The following is a 25,429-nucleotide window of genomic DNA, read 5'->3' as shown; positions in this document are numbered from 1 at the left end:
TGACTGCTGGGGTTTGCTTAGCCACCTGACAGTTCATACCTATTGGACAAAGGTGTGCAATCTTAAGATTCAGTTCCTCGGGTTGTGAGGATACCACATATGACCCTGCTTGAAATCCTATAATTAGATAGTCTAATAATGCTCGTTGTCAAGTTGAAACTTTGGAGCTGACATTCATGGAACAAAACTCTAATATCATAGAGTCTTGATAAAGGGCTTTGGCTCAAAATGTTGCCCATTCATTTTCTCCCAGTGATGCTGCTTGACCAGCTGAGTTTCAGCAGCAGGATATGCTTAGCTTCACATTCCAGCATCTGCACTCTCCTGTGTGTCTTGAATCTCATTATGTTGATGAACAGTAATTTGGTCTTTAGTAAGGATTGCCAACGTTCATTTGTCTTTGCTGCATATCTTATAAAAATCCAAATTTAAAATAGAATTTGTAATATTGTGACTTGCTTATTCCTTAGGGGTTTGCCTGACAGTAAAAATCATTTGTTGCGCTTTATTCAAGAAGTACATGGACATTATCTGCACCAGCGACCGCTACATACACCTGTCGTTGTCCACTGCAGGTAACTCTTTCTGATCTTGCAGAGAAAGAATGTGGTTGTATGCAGTATTAAATGAAGAATTCAAGTGATTAAGCTATTGGAAAAGAAATCCAGTACTCTGACCTCAATTTAACATATGGTAATATGATGTTTAAGTTACTGGGGTGGGGGATAGGGAAGAAGTAAACACAGTCCCTATTTGATCACCCATGGAAAAGAATATTGATTCATCTGTTAGAAACTAACTTGCCTATTTTAAAATGAGAAAGCACTGAAAAACTGTTTTATGCCTTTTTTCTGTGCCACCTCTTCATACTCACCCAACTGGTCACCACCATATTTGAACCATTTTTGCAAGTATGTGGAATAATAAGTCATGCTCCTTGGTTACTATATTTGCAGTTCAGGTTTGAAGAGCTGTCTACATTGGTAGAGTATTCCAATATTGTTAGAACATTAAATAGTGCAGGAATTTGGCTGACCTATATAATCTTACTCCACATTAATCTTGCCCTTCCCTCCCTTACAGCCCATAAAATTCCATTTTTCTTCTGTCCATGAACCTATCTAAGAGTACTTTAAATATTCTCATTGTACTAGCCTCTACCACACACCGGCAATGAATTCCAGGTACCACTCTGTATAAAATAAACCTACCACTGACATCTTCCCTGAATTTTCTTCCATTCACCTTAAATGGATATCTTCTGATATTGGTTTCTGCTACACTGGCAATGGGAAACAAGTGCTGGCTATCTATCCACTCTACATTTGTCCTCATCTCTGTTGTACATCTCAATTAAGTCGTCTCTCGTTCTCTGTTGCTCTAAAGGGAAAAGTCTGAGCTTGCTAACCTTTCTTAAGATGTTGTCCAATCCTGGTAAATCTTCTCTGTACTCTCTCAAAAACTTCCTGTAATGAGGCAGTCAGAAATAAACGTAATACTTTGTGTGAACTAATCAGAGTTTTCTAGAGCTGCCACATTACGTTGTAGCTCTTGAACTCAATCCCCTAACAGAGGCCAGCATACCTTAGGCTGCCTTAACCATCCTACTAACTTGTGAAGCAACTTTGAGGGATGTATGGCCCTGCAAGACCCCTCTCTTCCACCACGCTGTTAAAAATTCTGTCATCGTCGACATACTCTGCCTTCGTTTGCCAAAATTAATCACTTCACACATTTCCGGATTAGAATCTCTCTGCCACTTCTCCATCCTATAAACCACTGTAATCTATGATCACACTTTCCACAACACTTCCAGCCTTGGTGCCATCTGCAGACTTGCACTTCTCAACTTTTTCATCCAAGTAATACATAAAATTCCTAAAGGACAGAGGTCCCAGGACACATCTCTGCAGAATGCCACTACTCACTGACCTCCAGGCAGAATACGCTCCATCTCTGACCACACTCTGGCTGTAGGGAGCCTACTGTGGGGAACCCTCTCAAATTCCTAACTAAAATCCATATACACCACATCCATTGTCCGATATTCTCGTGTACCTTTGCTCTCAGAAGAGCAACTACATGGCATATGAGGTGAACGAGATTGGGAAGATTTTTATCACTCTCATGCGTGATTACCTCAAAGTGTAAATGTATTTATCCTTTCAGTTCCGGAGTCAGAAGAACTGGTGCTTTCTGTCTCGTCTATGCAGCTATTCAAGAGGTAGAGGCTGGAAATGGAATCCCTGATTTGTCTCGGATTGTGAGGAAAATGAGACAGCAGAGGAAACATATGCTTCAAGAAAAGGTGAGACTAACAGCACTGATTCACCACAGATCACAAACAAATAAAGAATACTCGCATTCAATTTTTTTTTTTCCAGCACAGCATGAAGTCTACTTTCTTTTATTATTCACTAGACACAACTCCCCAAACACCACCCAGCTAAATTTCTCCGACCTTTATCAGTGGCTCACTACCACACTTGTCGCTCTCACTCTCCTTCTCCTGCATCTGAGATTCATCACCCGCATACTGACGCTTAAAACATGGATGCGCATAATTACCCCTGTGTGTCGCATCGCGTAGATCACACATGTCAAACTCTGGCCCGCGATATAATTATGTTTGGCCTGCAAGATCATTTCAAAAATGTATTAGAGGTGGCCCGCCCTGCAGCGAGAGCCGATGCTGTTTTTTGGTAATGTCACCCCCACCATCCTCCCCCTTCATTGCACATCCTTCCCCACCCCCTAACTATCCCCTCCCCCCTAAAACCACCCCCCTTAAAAGATGGCCAGAATAGTCTCAAAAAGGAATCCAGAATGGTAAAGTTCCACAAACCTTCTGCTGGGAATCCTAACAACACCCGGGCATCAGACCCACCGGACGCGGAGGGAGCAAGAGTGTTGCAGGTTGACCGTGCAAACTTTGAGAACAGGGAAAACAAAATTGTAACACGAGAAGTCTGTCGATGTCATCAGCCGGCAAGCCGGTTGGAAGGCTCCCCGCACAACCAGTCACTTCTCCCACCTGTCGAGCGGTGCGGCAGATGGGCGAGCGCCTGTGATTTCCTGTCGGCGCGACGGACGTGGCAGGCTGCGCACGGCCCCCGCTGTTCCGCAAAGGCTGATCGGCAGCATGCTGGGCCTGAGTGGGTGGGTAAGCAGGGGTGGGCAGAGGGTGCAGGTGAGGAATAATGGGCAGGGGAAGTTATGGTGGTGCGAGGGGCAGTTAGAGGGAGGGATGAGTAGAAGGAGGGGTGGATAGGGAAGAGGTAAAAGGGGAAGGGCAGGGCGAGTAGGGGAGGGGTGATTAGAGGGTGAGAGACAGGTAGAGGGAGGAACAGGTTGAGGGGAGAGGCAGTAGAGGGGCGTGTATAGGATGGGGTGGGTAGAGGCAGAGCGAGTGGAGTGAGGGGTGAGTAGAGGTTGGGTAAAGGACTGGTCAGGTAGAGGGATGGTGGGTCGAGGGTGAATAGAGGCCTAGAGCCTGAGGAGTGAGCAGGAAATGCTGAGTCCTGATGCAGGCCAAAATGGACACAGCCTATGAATGCTGACTACATCTCCAAAGGGACCAAATAGGTTTCCCTCAGGTCAAGCAATGGGTGAACTTGAACTACCTACTCCTAACCTGTAACATTATCCTCCTAAAGTTATAGCCTAAAGTTTAACATTACATATGTTGAAAGAAGAGAAAACATGCAGATGTTGTTGAAAATTTTCAATAAATATTTAGTTCGGCCCTCGACTTAGTGCAAGTTTTTAATTTTGGCCCTCCGTGAATTTGAGTTTGACACCCCTACCATAAATCATCAATGGCAGCCGGCACCACTCCCGATGAAGGTTAGTACGCGACTGCGACAAGACAGTAGAGTCTTGCTCTGAGGAGTAATTTAAATAATCTTGCAAAAACATCTTGGCGAGTTCTCATGGTCAACAGGATTGACAGGATTGAAGACAAATACTGATATTTGTGAGATTTGATGTGCCCTTGATTGTGTCCTCTGTAAAGCCCTCAAGTTTGCTGCCTGGGTACTTTCATCGTTCTCTTTGTTAAAGATTTTCAACATCAGCAATGTTCTTTATCTCTCAGTTCGAGTTTTGTTTTTTTCCTCCATTTGTCTGTATGTTCTCCAGACACTTGGCTTCCTCAACCCATACCACAACAATTAGTCCCTTAATCTCCACAGATTACAGATTTTTTTTTGGTCTATTCCTGTGGCTTTTCTGATCAAAAGATGTTAATCTGAAACAATAACTTCTATTCAGAGCCTCTCACCTGAATATTTCTAGTATTTTTATTGCTGCTTGATTTCTGTTTTGTAAAACAAAGTAATGATTATAAAATAGATACATAATGATTTTCCCCAGGTTTGTAAGTCAAAAATAAATATTTCATAAGTAATTGCTTTGAACAGTCTACCCATGTTATTTATTCGCTGCTAATTTGTCCAAGATACTGCTGCGTAATTTGCCACTTAGTTGACGCCAGATTTTTTGCATATTTCATCATCCGTAGTGCATCTAAGTCTGCCACTGGAAATGGCAACTTTGGCATCTGTCAGGGACTACGAGTATTAAATCATTAAAATGATTATATTGTTCTTCAACAAACCAGGATACCTACAGAGTATTACACTATTTTGCATAGTATTTGAACTTTCTTTTTAATCTTCATTGATATCTATTTTTGTTATAGTGTGAATTTCCAGAGAATAAATTGTCAATTTTGGCAAAATATCTGTACATAGTTATAGAGTACTCAAACTCATCCATGTTAATCAAATTGCCCATGTAAACTGATCCTATTTGCATTTGGTTTCCTAGATCCTGCCAGTGCTTTCCTATTGACATACAAAGTTCAAGTTCAAATTTATTGTCAGAATACATGCATGACATCACATACAGCCCTGAGATTAATTTTTCATGAAGAATGGCATCAATAAATAATCTGTGCAAAACAAAATTTGGATGAATACCACTTGTCCATCTATATTAAATGGAAATAAATTTGTATAAATATAAACCAGAATTGAAATGATTGCAGGTGGTCAATATTTAGACATTTAAAGTAGTAATCCAAAACGTGTTTTGCCAAGATTATTTTAAGATTATACACTGATGCCATTGTCCATGGCTGCTAGTTATTTGGCCACTTACTCCTGATGCGGATTGGTTGTTACTTGCAATAGTCCAGTAACTACACTCATTTTATGCAGCTGTACTCTCCATATTTTGCTGCCAAGACAATTTGGTGGAAGTGCAATGAGCTATGAATGGCATTTAGCTTTGCTGGCTACAGTAACTAAATGCTTGTGCATGAACTGTTTATGGTTTATCGCAGCTCGAGCTATGAAAGGCTCTTTTATTGTTTCTAAATACTCTGATCAGAGACATATGGAAATCATTCAAATTTATTTTAAAAACAAGTGTTAACTATAAATATGTTATGAAATAAAGGTAAAAAAAATTTTGCTTTTAGTATATTCTTGCCTTTTAAATGAAAGTAGAGGCTCTGTTTAAATGAACAGGCCTGTGATAGATGCATCAACATGGCCAGTGTAAAGCTGCTAGGTTAGATAAGATTGGACAATCTGTAGTATGCGAATGAACAACAGTGAATCCAGGGTAGAGCAAGTGATCATATGCTTCTGCTCCACTGCTTTACTGAATTCTGCACTTTAATGCAACGGCAATGGAAGTCTGGAGTGTACTTCTGCGTGCCGGGAGCAAGCCACCAGTACGCTGCAATGTCCTTACCTGTGTCTCCTACCTCTTAACCAAGTTCTCTTTGGCATATAAAGTGACAATGACTAGCTTTGGATAGTGTCCCAGCCTGATTAAATTGCTACACAATGACAAATCTCTGTGGCCCCTTTAATATTACTTGTAAATGAAATTTGTGCCGATTCCCTGTGCATGTTCACTGCAGAGACAGGATATTCTGCTCATCATCTCCTCCCAGCAAAAGCTGCACATATCAAGCCACTTATTTTGGCCATGTACTTGAAGAACATACTCGTGGACTGGTCTATTAAAATATACCTTGTAGATCATAGTAATTGGTGTCTCCATGCTTTTCAATGAAAGAAATGTTGATGTTCAACTGTGCTAGAAATTTAACAAAGAAACAGTGGGTTTACAATCCTTCTGTGTTTTTGGATTTATAGCTCCATCTTAAGTTCTGCTATGAAGCCATCCTCAAGCATGTGGAGCAGGTTCTTTTAAGGCATGGAGTTACCACGAACCTCTCCACCAAACAACCCAGCAGTTCATCTCAAAAGGTATATACAACTCTTGTTTTTGCAATGTTTCACCAAAATACTAAATCATTTTCACTCTATAGTGCTTTGTAAAGCATCTTTTGCAGTAGTGAATGAAACCAGTGTTTGGCCAGAACATTACAAGTTTAATACAATGAAATGTATTTTAAGGAGGGTGATTTTGGAGCATAGAACATGAATAATTAGCAGAAAAAAAAATAATGTGCTTTTTGTGAAAATTGGGAGCAGAGTTCTCAGGCTTGCAGAAACCGTGGGGAAAACTGAATTTTAATGCCTAAAAAAGATTTGCCAGTTTAGATATATTTTAGAAAAGAACCACACTGTAAAACTTATTTAATGGCATGGGGGGAAACAGTCGATACAATACTAGGGCATTTCAACAATTCAAGTCTTAATTTGCTTGCAAGTTTAACAGTAGCCTTCTGGGTTTATGAACTCTATAAATGTGGCAATTAAAAAGGAGGGATTGATGACGACAGTTCAAACAAGGCGTTGGTGGAAGAGGAACTAATGGATGTGGAGACTGTGAGATGTACAATTGGTCTGCATTGGAATGGTCTGAACAAATCAACTGCATGGGAAGGTCAAACAGGATGCCACAATTGTGATCACTTTGCTTCATCTAGTGACATGGGAAAATGCATTGTGGCATGGGATCAGGAACAATGAAACCAAGTACAATAGAATCCCCATTATTGGGAATTCAATCAACTGGACACTCAAGCAAAAAAATATATTAAGGAAATAAACATAAATAAATAGCATTTCAAATTTTAAAAAAAGACTGGGCAGATGGACTCTGCAGAGGAGCACCGAGATTTTGTTGGACATCCACAGGTTTGCCCCGCTGAACTAGCGATGCCCATCAATATGTGTTCATCCTTGCGTGGAAATGAGCTGGGTTGTCAGAGCAAGGAAAGTGCACCGAGGTCCTGACCAGGACACTTGAGTGGAGGTGAGTTGGGTTGTCAGCACGAGTAAGATGGTAGAGTGCACCTAGGGCCTAACCGGGACACTCGATTCAGAGCTGGCAGGATGGGTATGGAATAGGGATATGGAGGGGAGGGGGAAGATGGAAGCAGTGCTGAGACTTCCCTAACCCTGCCTAATAAAATTGTTTATTAGTATTAGGTATATTAGTAAGACTTCATCTGTATATGTGTTGGAGGTGGTTAATTATGACGGTGGCATGGTGAGCGTAACAACAAGCACAGCACTGTTACAGAGTCGACGACTGGGGTTCGAATTTAAATTTTGTAAGTTACAGGAATTATTCAATTAAAGATAGCTTTACATAATTAAACTCTACAATACTGTTTTTTAACTTACATTTTGCACTGTCTTTAGATTTTTTAAAAAATGGTGTATTCTTAATGCAGATGTATTAATTAGGCATTAGAAGAGAGTCTCCGACAACTGGAAAAATCGTATATCAGACATCTGCGATCCCCGTAGGTGCTGGATAATGGGGATTCTATTGTATTTTAAGTCAATGTTGTATACCACTGACTACTTACAAACCTCCACAAGGACAGGAATATTTGATAAGTTTATAGAATAATGTCATTCAGGTTCAACTTATAGCACTGGTGAGAAATTTGTAGGCAGTTACTCTGCCTGAAAAATAATATTTATTCCATTCTGGTAGGTGAATGCAGTACTGAAAATGTTAACTTTGGAAGAAGTATAAACCAAGGCTTTATCTGCCAACAAAAAAGATTTGCACTCTCTGAAGCAGATTTTAGAGTTCTGTGATGGGCCCAGAGGACCCCAAAACCCAACACCAATAGAAATTCACAGAGACAAATGGTTCTTAAAGAAAAGTAACTTTTAATTTTCTTTAAACATAAAAACAGGATCAAACTTTAACTTATTACTATTAACTTAACCTAACTTAATCTCCTCCTAATTCTAAGTGCACATGTATGTGCACTTACACATGTGTGTAAGTTCAGAAAAGTTCTTTGATTCACAGTCCAATCTCGCTTCTCACTCCTCCAAGTTCACGGGTATCAGGCAATTCTTGTACTGTGCACAGAATTTAACATTTATGAATCTTCACCAGGCTTTGGTGCTTGAAAGGTAAATGGGTTACTGCTCAGGAAGATTCTTATCGGTTTTCAGAGAGAGATTTGTTGCTCATTGGACACAAATTGATTCCTTCTGATCAGCCACTTCAGTGTCTTGCCAAAGAAACTTGCCCCATCAAGGTTTTCCAGATGATAACCTCTTTCTTTCAGCTCACTCTTAGAGAAAAAAACCTGGTTGCAAAACCACATGACCTTAGAACAGCAAACTGCATTCAGATGGATTGCGGCACTGCCCCCAATCTTCTGAGTCCGTTCATGTTTTGTTTTCCAAAATAATAATTCATTACTCCACAGCATGTTCAATTAACACCTACTTGTGAAGTCCTTATAGGCATTCTTCATAGTTTTTGCAAAGGCACTCGGAGCCTGGACTGTCTGGCTTAAGCAGAGCTCCGGAATTTTAAATGAGATCTATTTTGAAGTGTTTGTATCTGTGTGTGACCTAACTAAAAATTCCACAATCTATCTTCCAAAAACATATCTATATACAATATAAAATATAACATAATCTATCACAGTTCAAACTTAAATGCTTTTCTCTTAAATAATATTCACAGAAGAGACTGTTACTTTTCTTTTTTAAATTAAAATGTAGATGTACTGTGCCATAAACAGGCATTTCTAGCCCATGAGCCTGTGCTGCCCCAATTACAACCAATTGACTTAATTTGAAGATGGCAGGGACTGACCATGGTTGCTGCAAGAAATTAGATGTTTGGAACCATGTACAACTTTTAATTGGAGGAAAGGGGACATTGGACTGCAGGGTGTCGTTTGTTGCCTATGAAACACACTGAACGGGAGTGGATCCGAGTGACTGCTGCAAGAGCTGTGGAACTCACCCGATAGAAGTATGGAGCTTCAGACTTGGCGGAGTGGAGGAAGCCGTGACGCTGGAGGTAGTGGTGCTTCAGCTCTCCAGACTACCACCGGCGCAATTGAGGGTTGTGGAGCTGTGCCGGGCTCAAAGGCTGGGAGAGACATGCCAGGCCCCATGGACAATATGGAAGACTTGAGACTGTTATGTCTGGGCTTCACGGGAAGGATGGTGTCGGAGGGCTCGGGACACGGGCACTTACGACTTGGTGGAAGTTGGTTTCCTGGCTGCTGGTGAACTTAACATCTGTGAGGGGAGGTCAGAAACCGATCTGTTGAAGGCTGCGCAAACAGATCCCAGAGCAGCCCCTCAGTTTCAGGGAACGTTCTTCTTCACCCATAACCAGTAGGTTCTTATGACATCAAGGTGTAACCTCTCTCCTTGTACCATTGTCTGGTTTCTGAAAATGGATGGTAAGTTGCATTGTATTGTTAGGCAGTTTTTGTACCGAGTCAGGAATGTTATCTCATTTTTAATACCGTATGGTGTTAATGGTGACAAACTTATAACTGATTTTGAAGGGTGGGATAATTAAACCAGAGCCCCCTGCAGAAACCCATGCAGACACTGAGAGAATGTACAAACTCCTTACAGACAGTGCTACATTCAAACCCTGGTCTTTAGTGCTGTAACAGCATTGCGCTAGGCTCCATGCTAACCGTGCCACCCCCTTGACTTTCTTGACTTCACCTTGCTTTTAAAATATTAAAGGGATTCCCATATGCAAGTTTCCTTTTCTTTGTTTATTTACATTATATAATTTCCTTTCCCTCATAATCGACAGGCTTGCAAAATCTGTGCCACCATTTAATTGTTTCAGAATTTCCCATGAGTGAGCAGTTATAGCCAGATCATGTGTGGGCTTTTGGGGAGGAACGTTGAAACTTGGTGTCATAAATATGAAGAATCAATTTGTTCAGTGGAAGTGGAGCTTTCCAGTTTACTCAGTTTTTCTTTTTGGCTTGCAGATTTATACTCGCCAGGAATCACAGGACTTGGTTCTGGGAGGTGATTTGCCAATTAGTTCCATCCAAGCCACTATTGCAAAACTCAGTATCAAGACATCTGCTGGCACCACTGGAGACAGCAAACCAAACTTGCTACCTTCACTTGACCCAAGTTTTGGTATGTGGTCCAATACTCAGGTAGTAACCTTGCCAGTGTCTGCTGAAAATCTACTTCAGCAAGACCTCGTAGTGGAAGTCACTAGTTCAAAGGCAGAATCTGCTGCATCGCCATCAACTCTACCTCTGGCCACAGAAGCTAATAAAGCAAGCTTGGACAATTGTGATTCAAATCAACCACTGGACAAAATGAAAGCAGGCCCAGGAAATCACTCATTCACTTCTCAGCCATGTGCTACGAACCATATCGCAGAAGCAGAGAGCAAAGCTGCCTCCCTGGATCTTTTGGCCTCCTTGACTGCAGAAGCCTTCACTCTAGATACCAACCCCCGGAACAGGCAGAAAATCAGCAAACACAACTTTTTGCAACCCCAGGATGGCCAAGGGCTTCAGGCCACTCAGACAGGCGAGGACCCCCTAAGTCTTCTGGATCCACTCTGGTCTCTAAACAAAACATGATGAATTGGTCCAAGACAAATTTCTCCTGGAAGGGTTATCCAGTGTTATTGCAATTATGAAACGTAGTTTTCTATATGAGGCTGAGTTAAGAATAAACTTGATTGGCCTTTATTGGGATGTCAGCAAAGGAGGGCCTAGAGTGTAATCCTATGTGCTCTAAATAAAGCAGGACAAGAAGTGCTGTCCTGTATAATGCTCAACTCCTAAATGTATAAAAATGAGAAATGCCTTTTCCTACCATTAATGAATACCATAGTAAATTATTGTAAACATACATGGGTATGTACAAACCACTGTTCTTTCCCATGAGATGGGCACAAAATCTATTTCCAAATGTCAGTATTTGGTGGCTGGTACATTGACACTCAAGAATTTTGGTATGTAGCAATTTGCTTCACTTTCTGCATCAAATCGTGCATGACAAGAATTCACAAAAACTAACATTCTGGAAAATGTTCATGCTATAATCTGCTGGTTCATGCTATAATCTTTTATAATTTGATAATCTCTAGCTTGTACTCTAGCTGTTAAACAGGATCTTGAAGCATGTTTCTCCATAAGCTTCTAGGTGTGGTCTGTGTAAGTCTTGTTTCCCCCTGACAGATTGAATGTCATTTTCCTTGTATTTTCCTGTTCTCTGTAGTTTACTCACAGCCTGGGCTCTGTAGTTCATGGGCACTGACTTTTATTCAAAGTCTTGCCTCGAGTTTTCCCCCCTTTCTCTTGGTCTACCGTGTTGAGTGTTAGGTTCAGATTCTGCTGGAGAATTGCTTCCCAGTTGATAGACAATTTCAAACATGGCACGGTTAGTAATTACGCTAGTTCCTTCTGTTGGGTCTGCTCCATTTATACAACAAAATATTAGAGAGCATTTTCTCTTCAACCTTCAGGGAGATTCATCCCTTAACAGCCTGTGCAGCAGTACAGAACTCTGTTAACTTTTGTGGGTGGGCTGAGAGATTATTTATTCCAGGTCAGTGGACTGGCTTTTCTTTAGTGTGATGTGTCCAATCAACATGCATCCATCATGGATAGTGGGCCTTCTCTCAGATTACTTAATACTGGGAATCTCTTGTCACTCCAGTACTAAAGAGGAGAGCCATCCAAAGGAGCTGGACACTGGATAAGCGCATTTGGATAATTATGTTCATTGCATGATAGGGAATATTAAAACCTTAAAATTCATGAGAAAAAGTACTGTTATATGAAACTGAAACCACAACACAAATTATAACACCACTAAATTTTTTTAAAAATCTCAGTCCTTTAAACATGAGCAGCAAAGTCTTTGAATTTAGTCATCCCCCCCCCCCCTTTTGCACCAACAATAAAACTAACAACCTCAATGTGGCAGTTCTATTGCAAATTTCTCAATGTAGGCCTTCCCAAGAGATCTGGAATTATCCTCAAATTTCATGGATGCAGTAACAATGGCTGAGTCTCCCTTGGTAAAATAGCATCAGGTTTTAAAATGACATCACATTTCTGGCAGTCTTCAAAAATATTGATTCCTCAGTTTGCGTGGCCTTATCACATTAAAATCTCCCATCATACGGCTATCTTTCTTAATCCTGGTCCGTAGAATGGCAGGGAATTGCCTGGAAATGTGTCCTAAAGATTTCGTTGGCACATTTTCTGCAAAGCCCATTTGCGTCTGGCCTGGCCACCACCAAGTTTTCTTTCAAGTGGACGTTAGATCTCCTTCAGTGCAGTGATAAATTTGATTATTTAAATGAAATAAAGATCTTCATCCATCTAATCTATCATGAGTTGTGGGTGTTTGAGATAATATATTGATTTTTTTCTTCTTTCTTTAAGCATCATTCCACAATGTTGGCTATAAGACAGTCGAGGTTCTTGTACTTTGCAATATGTTCCTCGAACACCAGAAGATTTAAAGGAAAGGTAAACCAGGTAACACTAGTCTTTAAAAAAAAAATTGAAATTTTCTGGGATTCTTCATGAAGAATTAAGGAACAAAAGAATCTAACAATCATAAAATCATTAAGCATGTCCAATTTTTGGGTGTGTTTTAATCTAGTGACTGGCACTCAGGATTGGGATCCCACTCACTGCCCTTAATATTCTCTGTACTTACTGGTAATAGGAATGTTACTATTTTTACCATCAAATATAAATGAAGTACCCTAACAACTATTTCCATCCAACTGAAAGTCTCCCTTTCCTACTACCCATGCCGTCGCTCCTACAGAATCCATATTCGTACTATCAGGCATGTAGAATTTCATACATGACACCTCTTTTCATGTTGACCAAACTAATCTTGCATTCAGATTGATGTAAACCTGATTCTCTCCATTCTTGAGTCAGGTTTGTCCCCCTTACCATCTATCCTATTACTGTACTGACGTGTAATTGAACTATTTTATTGCTCCAAGTACACAAATCTTTAAGAACATCTCCAGAATGAATACTTTTTAAAAAGCTTTTAAGACCATTAAACATTTATTACAATGTTGCACTTAATTATTAACTGGAAAATTGACACTAAATTTCTTGTGAACAGTCTCCTCAGAAGATTTAACACCAGCTGCACCATCAATGTCTTTTTATACAAGTGTCACCCTTTAAAATTGGTCTAAATCCAGAATTTAAAACTAAGGATTCAAAACTGGCCAAATTGCAATCCAAAAATTATTTTGAAATGTTAAATAAAATAACATTAAAATCATCTAAGGACCGAACTATCCAAAAAGGTATGTCAAAATTTTAAAAATAGTGCAGTGCACTCTACTAGGGCTATCTCTTCACCTATATCCTTGCCCCCCACCCCCGCACCTAAAGCCTCAACCCTTATTGATGGAAGCTCATGATTAACCTTGGGAAGTAAGAATTTTCCGGTTAAAATAAAGTTATCCTTGGTTGTTTGTTTCTGCGGTTTGAGCTGAGCTGGGCTGAAGTTTGCCTATGCACAGTACTGCATTAATAGGATGAGATCCCTGCGGAAACCTCTGTGGAAGCATAATTTTCCTGGTAGCAATCCCATTTGGGCAATGAGTATTTCTATGGATGGAGAACACCCCACAGTCACAGACATGTAGTCACAGTTAGACTCACTCTCACTCACTCTCTCTGTAGTTCATTGCCACTAACATTGGTAATCACTACCCTGTTCAATTATTACTTATTAGTCACTTCATTTCATCAGGGCACAAAGTATTTTGTCAGATCATGATGGGCTGTGCAACTACTTGATCAGGGTGGCTGAACTATGTTCCATTTCTTTTAGCAGCAAGGTGTTCACTGGCTGCCAAGCTTTTGCTATTTCTAGTGATGAATAAATCCCATAAATGCATTTCAAGCAGTAATTTCAATCATTAGAATGGAATCTAATGCAGCATTCTCTCTTGTAGAAGTGTCCAATGTGTTCCATGGCCAAAACCTGACAATTTTGAGATTAGTGGCCTGATATTTAAAATGTGACCTTCTCTGTGACATCAGGAAATTTCCAGTTATACAGTTGGGTGTTTCAGTTTGAATCACTTCAGTCCACAACTAGTATTACAAGACAAGAAGGAGGGAGTTTTGTTGGGAAGAGATGGGAAAGTGGTTGATTGAACACCTAGTTATTGAGTATTATTTAATTGGGCAGAGAAGCGTGTACTTCTGGCCCTATTTCAAATCAATGTACATGGTTATGTAAACTAAAATAGCACAAGGTGTTTTAAATTCATTTTTAAAAAAAAAGGAACTCATCTTTATACAAAAAAATAGTTGTGATGTTGTGAACACTTTCCCTGTCTGATTCCAGTTACATTTCTGGCCTCCTGCTGTTTCTTCCAATGTACCATTATTGTGTGAAATTTGTTTTAATGCCAGCCCACATTATGATTTACATTAAAAAATTGCAGGAACAGCATTGAAACATCTAATCAAAAGGCATCTATAAATGCTTAGATTTGTGTACAATTTAGAAGGCAGCAAATTTCTGAAGAATCAAAAAATGATGCAGGGCTGTGACATAATGAATTTCACTGAAAATATCATGAAGAAAAGCAGAAAATTTTGGACATCTTTCTTGGGCTAACACTTGTGGAGACCAGAGTCTACACCCAAAATATTAACGTCCCTCTAAAATGCAGACCAACAGTAGTTCAACTCTGATTTCTGGTTTCTACAATTTTTTGATTTTTAATTCCTTTGGGAAAAGTAGCTATGACCAATTAATATTAATACCATTCATCTTATTAAAGCTTAATTGTAATTACAGAATTAGGATGAGGTAGGTAAGTGGGACTCAGCTTTTTATTTATTGACTGCAGTAGGAATGTCATTGCAAGAACTTTAAACAATGCACTTCATGAAGGATTGATTTGTGTATTAGGATTTGTGGCCTTGCTGTCTTTGCTTCAGTGCAGAAGGCTCAAGGCTCTAATCTTAAATTGGTGATTCGTATCCATTCGATCTTGGTACAAATTTGGTAATCTAATTAAATTGTTCTTTGGCCAATTGACCTTTGCCAACAACAGTTCATGATAAATCTCCTGGGTCACAGCACAGTTCAAACTGATCTAACAAGTGAATTATAAAAGCATAGAATCTGCATTGAATTATATAAAATTGAAGTTTGAGGTTCTAAGACTTCTGAACCAATGATGTATTTCCTACCCTTCACTTAGTATATTATATTTTCAGTTTTCTGCTGTGTGCTCCAGTGTAAAAATCAAAGCTAACTGGTATCCAAGTTTGCCCAAATTTTCAGTAAAATTTTGCATTTTCAGAAGTGTTTTGTGATATTTAATAAAAATGTTATGAGTACTAGCAGGACAAAGAGTTCTGATTTCTCGAATTAGTTTTCCCAAATTTTTGTCTGATTTAGCTATTTGAGGTGCGTGATCAAGGAAAAAGAAGTTTGCCATGTACCTCATGATACATACCAGCTAGACCTCAAGGTCGAGAAACTTGTTTTTCAAAGCTCCTTTTGTATTTAGTCAATCATTAGTAAAATATTGTGTGTTTCAGCCTGGGAATTTGGTGGTAGTTAATGTACCAAATTTTAAAATTTAAAATTTAATTCACAACAAGGTAGAAACCAATTCCGGCCATTTAAACCCGTGTTGCCCAATTACGCCCAAAGTAACCTACATTTTGGAAGATGGGAGAAAACCCACGGAGACACTGGGAAAACATACAAATTCCTTACAGACAGCACCAGATTTGAACATTGATGCTGTAATATTTCCGCACTATCCGCTATGCTAACCGTCCTGCCCCAAATGGGTCCACTAAAATTGAAAGGATACTCTCAATTGGATGGATACCTGTCACTGATAGCAGTTTACTTTAGTACAATGTTTTAAGTTGATTTAAAAAAAAATTCTTTGAAGATTATTGAGCTGAAGGAAAGCTTAGTGTAAAATACATGAAAACCCCTTTATAGCACAAATGGTGCTTCAGTTGGCTGAGCAAGTCGTTGGAATAATTTAAGAATGATGCAGTTAAATTGCATCTTTTTAAATGTTTCTAAGGTTCCTTCTCATTCAGTCTGTGCAGGAGGAGGATGTAAATTCCAGTTGTTGCCAAGTGCTCTTCATAGCATTCCACCTTTTGATTGCTTCCTCGATTCACCAACTATATCAATGCCAAGAGAGAGGTGGGAGAGCCCCCTTTTCCCCCAGTAATCCAAGCACCTGGGTTTTAAATTTCACCCTACAAGTCCATTCCACCCAATTTACACCCCATGAACCTATAGCCCTAGTACATTTTGAACAGCAGGAGAAAACTGGAGCCCCCGGAGAAAACCCACTCAGACAATGGAAGAACGTACAAACTCCTTACAGACAGCGTGGAATTTGAACACAAGTCCAGTCCCAATCGCTGACACTGTTAAGGTGTTGTTTTCACCACTATTCCAACTGTACTACCCCTTCTGCTTCCAGAATTACACCTTTGCTTTGGTGACACTCTGGCGCCAAAAACAAAGAAAAATCAAAAGTCACAATCAAAATGAGAGTTTGGATGTAGTTTGAGTCGAGTATAATTGGTTTTGTGGGTCCACAGTTACAATTTTTTTGGGCTGGGGATAGAATTCAGGGAAAAAGGAGAAACCATCCTGGCTGTTTCGGGACTCTACATTTTTTTTTAAAACCATGCAGGTTGTTTTTGATCTGTGGTTATCCATTTTAACACTGCAAAAAGGAAATCCTGTATTATACAAAGAATAACTCATTGTGGTAAGCTATGATTAAGTTTCATTTTAATTTGTACATTGTTGTTCAGGCATCTGGAAATATGCTTTCACTCCTTTGTTTACACTGAACCATTGTCTATAAACCTTGTTCATTTGCAAAGGGTCATCGTCATGTCCTTTAAAGCTTTAAAGTCTGTGTCAGCACATTGAAGAATGACATTGCGACCCATCTTAATTTAGGATATTGTGAATAGGTGGGTAGTTTGGGTTGTGTGGGGGGGCAGGTTGACAAGAGCAAATAGATTTGTTGAAGCTGTTTAACGTCTTGCATGTGTATATTGTCAAATAACACTAATTTCAATGGTATATTCCACTGTAATATAAATTATGCTATAAATAACTATTTGATTATTCTGTTGTCCCAAGTATTTCCTTTTTGTTGTTGTGCCGAAAAGGAAAGTTTTATTCTTGACGTCACTGATTTATTACTTTCTGGGTTATTACTTACTGGTATGGATGACCATTGAAAGTACCATGATCTCACCTGTATTATAGTTTTGGAATGGACATTCAAGTATCCAAATAGAGATATAATTTCAGAAAGCACCTACAATAGCAGATGAACGAGACCTGATGCATGTAACTATTTAGAAATGACTGGCCTTTGTATTTTGGGTTAGAGAAATAGTTTGGCTCTCTTCCATTTTTCCTTATAAATTTATAGCATTTATTGTCTTTCCCAAATGGACTTTCGATATTACAATTGTGGCTGTACTTCATTGGATTTAGCATTGCTTTTCACATCCCTTTCTGAATGTACCAATAAATAAATTGTTGATTTGGAATGTTCCAAACAGATGTGAAAGATGCATACAATTGCAATAATCTATTCTGAAGGCCTCACCAGTGCCTTTCAAGCCTCAGCATCATTTTCCATTGAAATTGAAATGCCTTGTTTATGCTATATTGTCTTTTTTTTTCTTTTTAACATTGAACAATGTGAATAAAAATCTGGTGGTTCACCAAATCTTCCCCACGACACCATGAACATACGTTTCCTCTCCCACAGTCACGTAACCTCCAGTGAAACATTTAAGGGAAAAAAATCCAGTTCAGTATTGACAACTGATATATACAAAATATGCCAACACACAAATTAAATTTTATTTATAATTTGTACAAAGTTTATACAGGGTGTATAACAAAGAATACAATAAGTTTTTATACATACAGTACAAGAGGGCCAAATTACTGTATTAATAACCCTGTTCCAGTCGTGTTTATATTTTTAATGGGCGGCATGGTTAGCATAATGCTGTTAAAGCATGAGCGATTGGACTGGGGTTCAAATCCCATGCTGCCTATAAGAAGTTTGTATGTTCTCCCTGTGTCTGTGTGGGTTTTCCCCAGGGGCTCCAGTTTCTTCCCCATTCAAATATGGGGGCTGTAGGTCAATTGGGTTTAATTGGGCACCACGGGCTTGTGGGCCAGAATGGCCTGTTACCATGCGATGTGTCTAAATTCAAAATGCTTGCTTCTCTTACTGCCTCTTTTCTTGGGATGATAATACATTACTTCCCTGTTTCTGAAGTGGATGTGGACCTTGAGGGTGAATCCTCGAAAAGCACCTGGCCCAGATGGTGTACCCGGCTGTGCCCTTAAACCTGTGTGAACCAACTGGTTTGAGATTTTGCTGGTATTTTCAACCTCTTGCTAAATGGTCAGAGGTCCTCACCCTCTTCGAAAGAGCATCCATTAACTGATGAGCAAGAACAGGTGCTTCAGTGACTATCCATTGGTGTCGCTGTGATGATGTCCTTCAAGAGGTTGGTTCTGGAGCAAATGAACTGTCTTGGAAAGGACCTGGATTCACATCAGTTCACCTGTTGTCATCTCACAAAGCCTCCACTCTGCAGTAGGCCACCTGGACCATATGTACACCTACTGTTGCCCATCGACTTCAGCTCCATTCAACATCAGCAAAATTTATGCCCAAATTGGGGTATCTAGGACTCTCTCTGTCCCCTGCAACTGGATCCAACTCATCTTCTTTGGGAGACCCCCCTGCTGTACTCCCCATGCACACATGGCAATCTGGTCAATTTTGGCTCCAACAAAATCTATAAATTCATTGATAATATCACTATTGTTGGCTGAATAACTGGAAATGATGAATCAGAATGGAGATGGAGGCCATGGCTATCAATATAAATGTGACCAAGAAGTTTTATCGTTGATTTTTCAGAAGGAGAGGCCAAGGCACCACGCACCTGTCCGCACTGATGGATGGTTGGAGGAGGAGACAAGTTCCTAGTTCATATTTCCTCGACTCAGCACATTGAGGCAGCTGCAAAGATGGTACACCAACATCACTACTTTCTAAGAAGTCTGAGGTTTGGCATATTGCCAAATACTTTTCCAAACTTCTGCAGATAGTCTGTGAAAAATGTACTGACTGGTTGCATCACAGTCTGGTTAGGGGATTCAGGTGCCATGTTAATTATAGGCTCTGATCTCTCATCCGCTGAAGACATCTCGAGGATAATAAAGGGCCCTCATCACCATGGTCACCTCTTCTCAATGCTAGTATAGACCAGCACCTCTGGATTCAAGTTTTTTTCCAGGAGGTATCAACCTCCCCTGTTAATCTAATCAAGCAACGTTCCGACACCACAAAAAGGACTGTCTGAATTATTGTAATTGTTGTAAATGTGCTGAATGTTTGTGCTGCACACACATTGTGTGGAATATAAATTTCTACCTCAATAGACCCAGAGATGACAGATGTCAGTTTTTTTCCCAAATCCAAAGAACAAACCCTTTTATTTACAACTGGTTCTGAAGGAACTCTGGCAAGCCCTCTCACACACACGTGGCTGGATTAGTTGATTGATGGCTTAAGTCCCGAGAACCAGTAATACCCACTCCTGACGATGGTGGGGTCGCTCTGTTTAGGATGCCCCAGCAGTAATGCCACTTTTTTAGCACAATGCACTGTAATTCTTACCCGCTGCAGCCGAATAATTATTAACCATCTATATTTTGTATGTATTATCTCTTTATAACTTAATTTCAGCTATACTATTGTAGTTTGTGATTTTAAAAAGTACATGTTTTGCTGTAACAGGTAAGAATTTCAGTGCATATGTACATTGTACAGTGTGTGTGACAATAAACTCATTATCCACGTTTTGGTTTTTGGCTCCTAAAAGCAATAATAAAGGTTATTGATTTTGGTAGCAATGGCCTTTTAAATCTTAAATTAAAGGACATAGTTAACAAAGCTGAAATTATTTCCCAGCTACTGTATTTTACATTATTTATGGGTACGTTTAGCACTTAAATTTGTCATCTTTAATTTGGAATCAATTGGTTCTTCCAATTTATTTTATTAATTTGCCATTTTTAATTTTTTTCTCATCTCCTGAGATTAATCGATCATAAGGAGTCGGAAGGGTTTCTCTTAATTCTGAGGTGACCAAGATGAACCAGCTGGACTTTACCACCTTGCCCTTATGTAAGTTTGCTGCAACAGTAGACAGGATCAAGTTCAAATCTCCGCAAGGCAAATGGAGGCTTTTAAATTCAATTAATTATTTTTTTTTAATGGAATGAAAAAGGTGAGTGAAAAAGGTTACTGTGAAACGATTATATTGTTGGGAAAACCCATCTAGTTCTGACATTGACTGCTCATGTGCACATGCAACTTGAGACCAAACAACATGATTAACTCTGAATGCCTCTGCAGGTCTCAGGCAATTAGGTATAGATTGTCAGAAACTAAAAAACTATTTGAGCACCTTGTGTTTACATTTCTGTGTTGAAGGTGATTAATGCATAATTCGATATGAATCAAGGGACCTGTATTAAAATAGAACATCCCAAGGTACTTTTGAAATGCTAGAAAATCCAGCAGCTGTGAAAGCAACCCACAGTGTTCAATTAATCATTCAATTAAGAAAAAAATTGGATAGACACAGGGGGGAAGTTTAGAGGAGTTAGCAGTGAAAAAGGTAAAGAACTTCATATTCCTGTGTGTCAACATCTCTGAGGATTTGTCCTGTGGGGCCTTCATATCAATCCAAACATGAAGAAGGCTCACCCATGGCAATACTTCATTAGGAGTTTGAGGAGATTTGGTACGTCACCTAACACACTTGCAAATTTCTACAAGTGTACTGTGGTGAGCATTCTGACTCATTGCATTACTGTCTAGAGTTGTGAACTTGGCCACTGCAATCATGGGCATTAATCTTCACTCCATGAAGGACATGTATAAGAGGCAGTGTGCCAGGAAAGCAGCATCGATCAGCAAGGACTCTTACCACCGAGACCTTGCCCTCTTCTCATTGCTACTATCAGGAAAGAGAACTCCCAATGGAACAAAAGCAGCTTCTTCCCCTCTGACATCAGAATTCTGAATGGACAATAAACCAGAGAGACTACCTCACATTTTCTCTTTGCCCTAATTTATTTTTAAAAAATGCAATTTACAGCAATTTTTGCACCTCTAATTCTGCCACAAAACATATTTCATGACAAATGTTCATAAGGGCCAATAAATATTTAGGTATTAAGGGATAAAAGGAATATGGGGTTGGTGTCTGGTACAGAGATGCCAGTGCTCAGGATGAGAAAAAAGTTCAGAGGGTTGTTAATTCGTCCTGCAACATCACGGGCACCAGATTTCATTCCATTGAGGACACCTAAAAGAGGCAATGCCTCTATCCTCAAGGACCTCCACCACCCAGGCTATAACCTCTGCTCTTCCAATGAGAAACAAGTACAGGAGCTTGAAAATGAACACTTAGTGGTACAAGGACAGCTTCTTCCCCACTGCCATCAGATTCCTGAATGTACCCAAAGACATTGCCTTACATTGACTTTTTGTGCACTCTTTTTATAAGGTGGTTTATACAGTATAAAGGTTTACACTATGATGTTGTCTACTGCAAAACAACACATTTTGTGACTTGTTCATGACAATAAATTCTGATTCTGAGGGTTATAGTGTTAATGGGATATGATCTTAATGAAGGAGTAGGTGTGAAAGACTAAATAGCTTGCCCCACATGGCAAAATATTCAAAATAAAGACTCCTTCTGATTGGTAAAGGGCCAGAATGCATCCAAAGGCTTGAAAGACATGTATAAATTTGTTCAGTGACAGCCACTAGCTCATGGAAGAAATCAGTGATTCCTGTCAAAGGAAGAGGTTACTAAGTAAACAGAGGAAACATTCAAGGACATACTCAAAACCATCATGAAGCAATACGATGTGAACTGGACATCTCTGGCCCATGTTGCTCAAAGTGGAGAAGGAGGATTGTTTCGATAAACCTTTTGTCCATGCATCAGCGAAAATTTGGGGATGATTTGCTTCCATTCTTTGTTTTAGGCTTTTGAGATTGCTAATATTACACTTGTGACAGAATGGCGTGATTTCTTGGTTTGAAGGGGCTTAATTTAGTGCCAAATAGACAATTAATTCATCCATAGTATATTTTGGATCCCATAAGACAGCATATCTAATTGGCCTATCAAAATAATGGATCTGTCCTTGAGACAAATCAGATTGAAAATACCTGCACACAAAATCAGAAAGATTCATAAAACAAATATTGACTACATAGAAGAATAATGGAACCAGATAAGGCTTATGATGCCTTCCCTTTATTTTGAACAAGTATTCCTTAATATATGAAGTCTGTCTGATTTCTTGTTCTTATGGCAGGAGATCCGTAATTGTTAAGTTTCCACTGAATAGTTCACATAGTTTGTAGCTTTTCTCTCAAGTACTCTGTACACCAAATTGTATGAAATTATGAAACCTGTTCACCAGGAAGCTGCACATTGTACAAATGGTTCCTTTTTGGAATAACATAAAATTTTCCTTAATGAAAATAAAATCTGTGCAAGAATTACTTATGCTACCAAATATTACTGATGTTGGATTGTCTGGATGCAGATGCTTGGCAGAGTAGACAGGATCTTGAGAACTTTGGAAAGTTAAACATGAATATCAGTGCTTTGCTGATTAAAAACAATGCCAAGTGGAACTAATATAGTCTGAGCAGATGCATTTCAAATGAGCATTCCAAATGCACCACAACCCTGATCCTCTGAGTTTAGTGGCAATTTAAATGGGACAAGCTAAAACACATCGGTCTTATGGAGTGCAGTAGAAGTGCTTATTGCTTGGGAAATGTATGCTATTGTTTTTTTTTATAAATTTTATTTTTCATTTGCATTATTAATACAAGTACAGTATTTATCCATATCAGAGAATAATGAAAAATGATGCAAAAAGAAAACATATTTTCATATTTTCTCCCTCTCCCTCCCCAAAAAAGTAGGAAAAATAGAAAAGAAGAAAAGAAAGCCTGTCTGATAATCATTAATCCTCTTAATTAGTTGAATTTCAAATTTACATAATCTATTAACTAAGGTGAGTTGGAGCAGGAGGGGCAGACACTGTAGATGAACTCATAGCAGTAAAATCCATAAGGTTTCCAAATCTTACAAATTTTTCTGGTTGATTCCATGAATTATGCATTATTTTCTCTAATGGTATACAATTTAGTAATTCCATTTGCCATTTATACAAAATACTTATATCTTCCCAAAATTTTCCTACATTTTTGCCAAACTGCATGCAAAAACATTGATCTAATGCATCTAAAACATTGATCAGAACAATCTGAATTAATTCCATGTAATTTATATGGGGTCTAATATAATTGATGTAAAAAATTAAATTGTACCATTTGGTATCTAGCATTAATTGTATAAGATACACTTTAATTTTGAACATAATTGAATTAGTGTATTTAAATCTTTCCCATCTCAATTTAGATTTAAATAGATTATTTTTCCACATAGCCTCATGCAATTTTATATACATATTAGTAATAAATCTTTTGATAAACTGCGCTGGGTAGGTCACGTCTCCAGAATGGAGGACCATCGCCTTCCCAAGATCGTGTTATATGGTGAGCTCTCCACTGGCCACCGAGACAGAGGTGCACCAAAGAAGAGGTACAAGGACTGCCTAAAGAAATCTCTTGGTGCCAGCCACATTGACCACCGCCAGTGGGCTGATATCGCCTCAAACCGTGCATCTTGGTGCCTCACAGTTCGGCGGGCAGCAACCTCCTTTGAAGAAGACCGCAGAGCCCACCTCACTGTCAAAAGACAAAGGAGGAAAAACCCAACACCCAACCCCAACCAACCAATTTTCCCTTGCAACCGCTGCAACCGTGTCTGCCTGTCCCGCATCGGACTTGTCAGCCACAAACGAGCCTGCAGCTGACATGGACATTACCCCTCCATAAATCTTCGTCTGCGAAGCCAAGCCAAAGAAGAAAGAAAGAAATGTATCAGTTATTAAATATTCAAATTGACTTTGTTCAGGTAATCTAACATTTGTCCCTAACTTTCTTTTTAAATATGATTTAAGATAATAGTAAGAATAAATAGTATTATTTGGTATAGTATACTTATCTTTCAATTGATCAAAAGTAAAAAAAATACCAAAAAGCTATCCCCCAGTTATATTTCCAAGTTAATTTTTTCCAATGCCATCCTAGGCATTTTGTCTCGCCAAATGAATCGCAAAAAGTTAGGTTGCAGGTGCAGCAGGTTATTAAGAAGACAAATGGAATGTTGGTCTTCATCGCTAGAGGAATTGAATTCAGGAGTAGGGAGATAATGTTGCAACTGTATAAGGTACTGGTGAGACCGCACCTGGAGTACTGTGTCCAGTTCTGGTCTCCATATTTGAGGAAGGATATACTGGCTTTGGAGACAGTCCAGAGGAGGTTTACTAGGTTGATCCCTGGGATGAAGGGGTTGACATGATGAAAGATTAAATCATCTAGGATTGTATTTGCTTGAGTTCAGAAGAATGAGAGGAGATCTTATAGAAACATATAGGATTATGAAGGGTATGGATAGGATAGATGTAGGAAGGTTTTTTGAGCTGGACGGGGAAACTAAAATGAGAGGACACAGTCTCAAGATTCAGGGGAGTAGATTTAGGACAGAGATGAGGAAAAATAGTTTTTTTCCCAGAGAGTAGTGAATGTTTGGAATTCTCTAACCAGGGAAGTGGTTGAGGCTGCCTCATTAAACATATTTAAAATTTGGTTAGATAAATTTTTACATGATAGAGGAATTAGGGGATATGGGGAGAAGGCAGGTAGGTGGAGTTAGGTCATAAATTAGATCAGCCATGATCATATTGAATGGCGGAGCAGGCTCGATGGGCCAGTTTTGGCCTACTCCTGTTCCTGCTTCCTATGTTCCTAAATAAATCTTCTTACACTTTTATTTAAATCTTGAAAAACCATTGTTGGTACAAAAATTGAAAAAGATTGAAATAGGTATTGTATTCTAGAAACAATATTCATCTTCACACAATATATCTTTCCTATTAAAGAA

The 25,429-nt window shown here is 39.2% G+C and overlaps 1 protein-coding gene across 9 annotated transcripts in view; it reads left to right on the top strand.

Annotated features, from left to right (window-relative positions):
* ptpn23a (protein tyrosine phosphatase, non-receptor type 23, a) overlaps nt 1–23,134 on the top strand; it is a 100,363-nt gene extending 77,229 nt beyond the window's left edge. For 2 of the 9 annotated variants that reach the window (XM_069922154.1, XM_069922158.1), the window contains 4 exons: nt 471–575; nt 2,170–2,308; nt 6,174–6,287; nt 10,223–12,596. In XM_069922154.1, coding sequence (XP_069778255.1) covers nt 471–575; nt 2,170–2,308; nt 6,174–6,287; nt 10,223–10,837 — 973 coding nt within the window. In that variant the 3' untranslated portion in view covers nt 10,838–12,596. The other 7 variants (XM_069922156.1, XM_069922157.1, XM_069922160.1 and 4 more) reach the window with 7 other exon arrangements.
* Nucleotides 23,135–25,429: the final 2,295 nt, after the last annotated feature.

Source organism: Narcine bancroftii, chromosome 2 (assembly GCF_036971445.1).
Source record: "Narcine bancroftii isolate sNarBan1 chromosome 2, sNarBan1.hap1, whole genome shotgun sequence".
Classification (NCBI taxonomy): Eukaryota; Metazoa; Chordata; class Chondrichthyes; order Torpediniformes; family Narcinidae; genus Narcine; species Narcine bancroftii.
The sequence above is the reverse complement of the archived record's forward strand: the minus strand, read 5'-3'. Positions and strand labels throughout refer to the sequence as shown.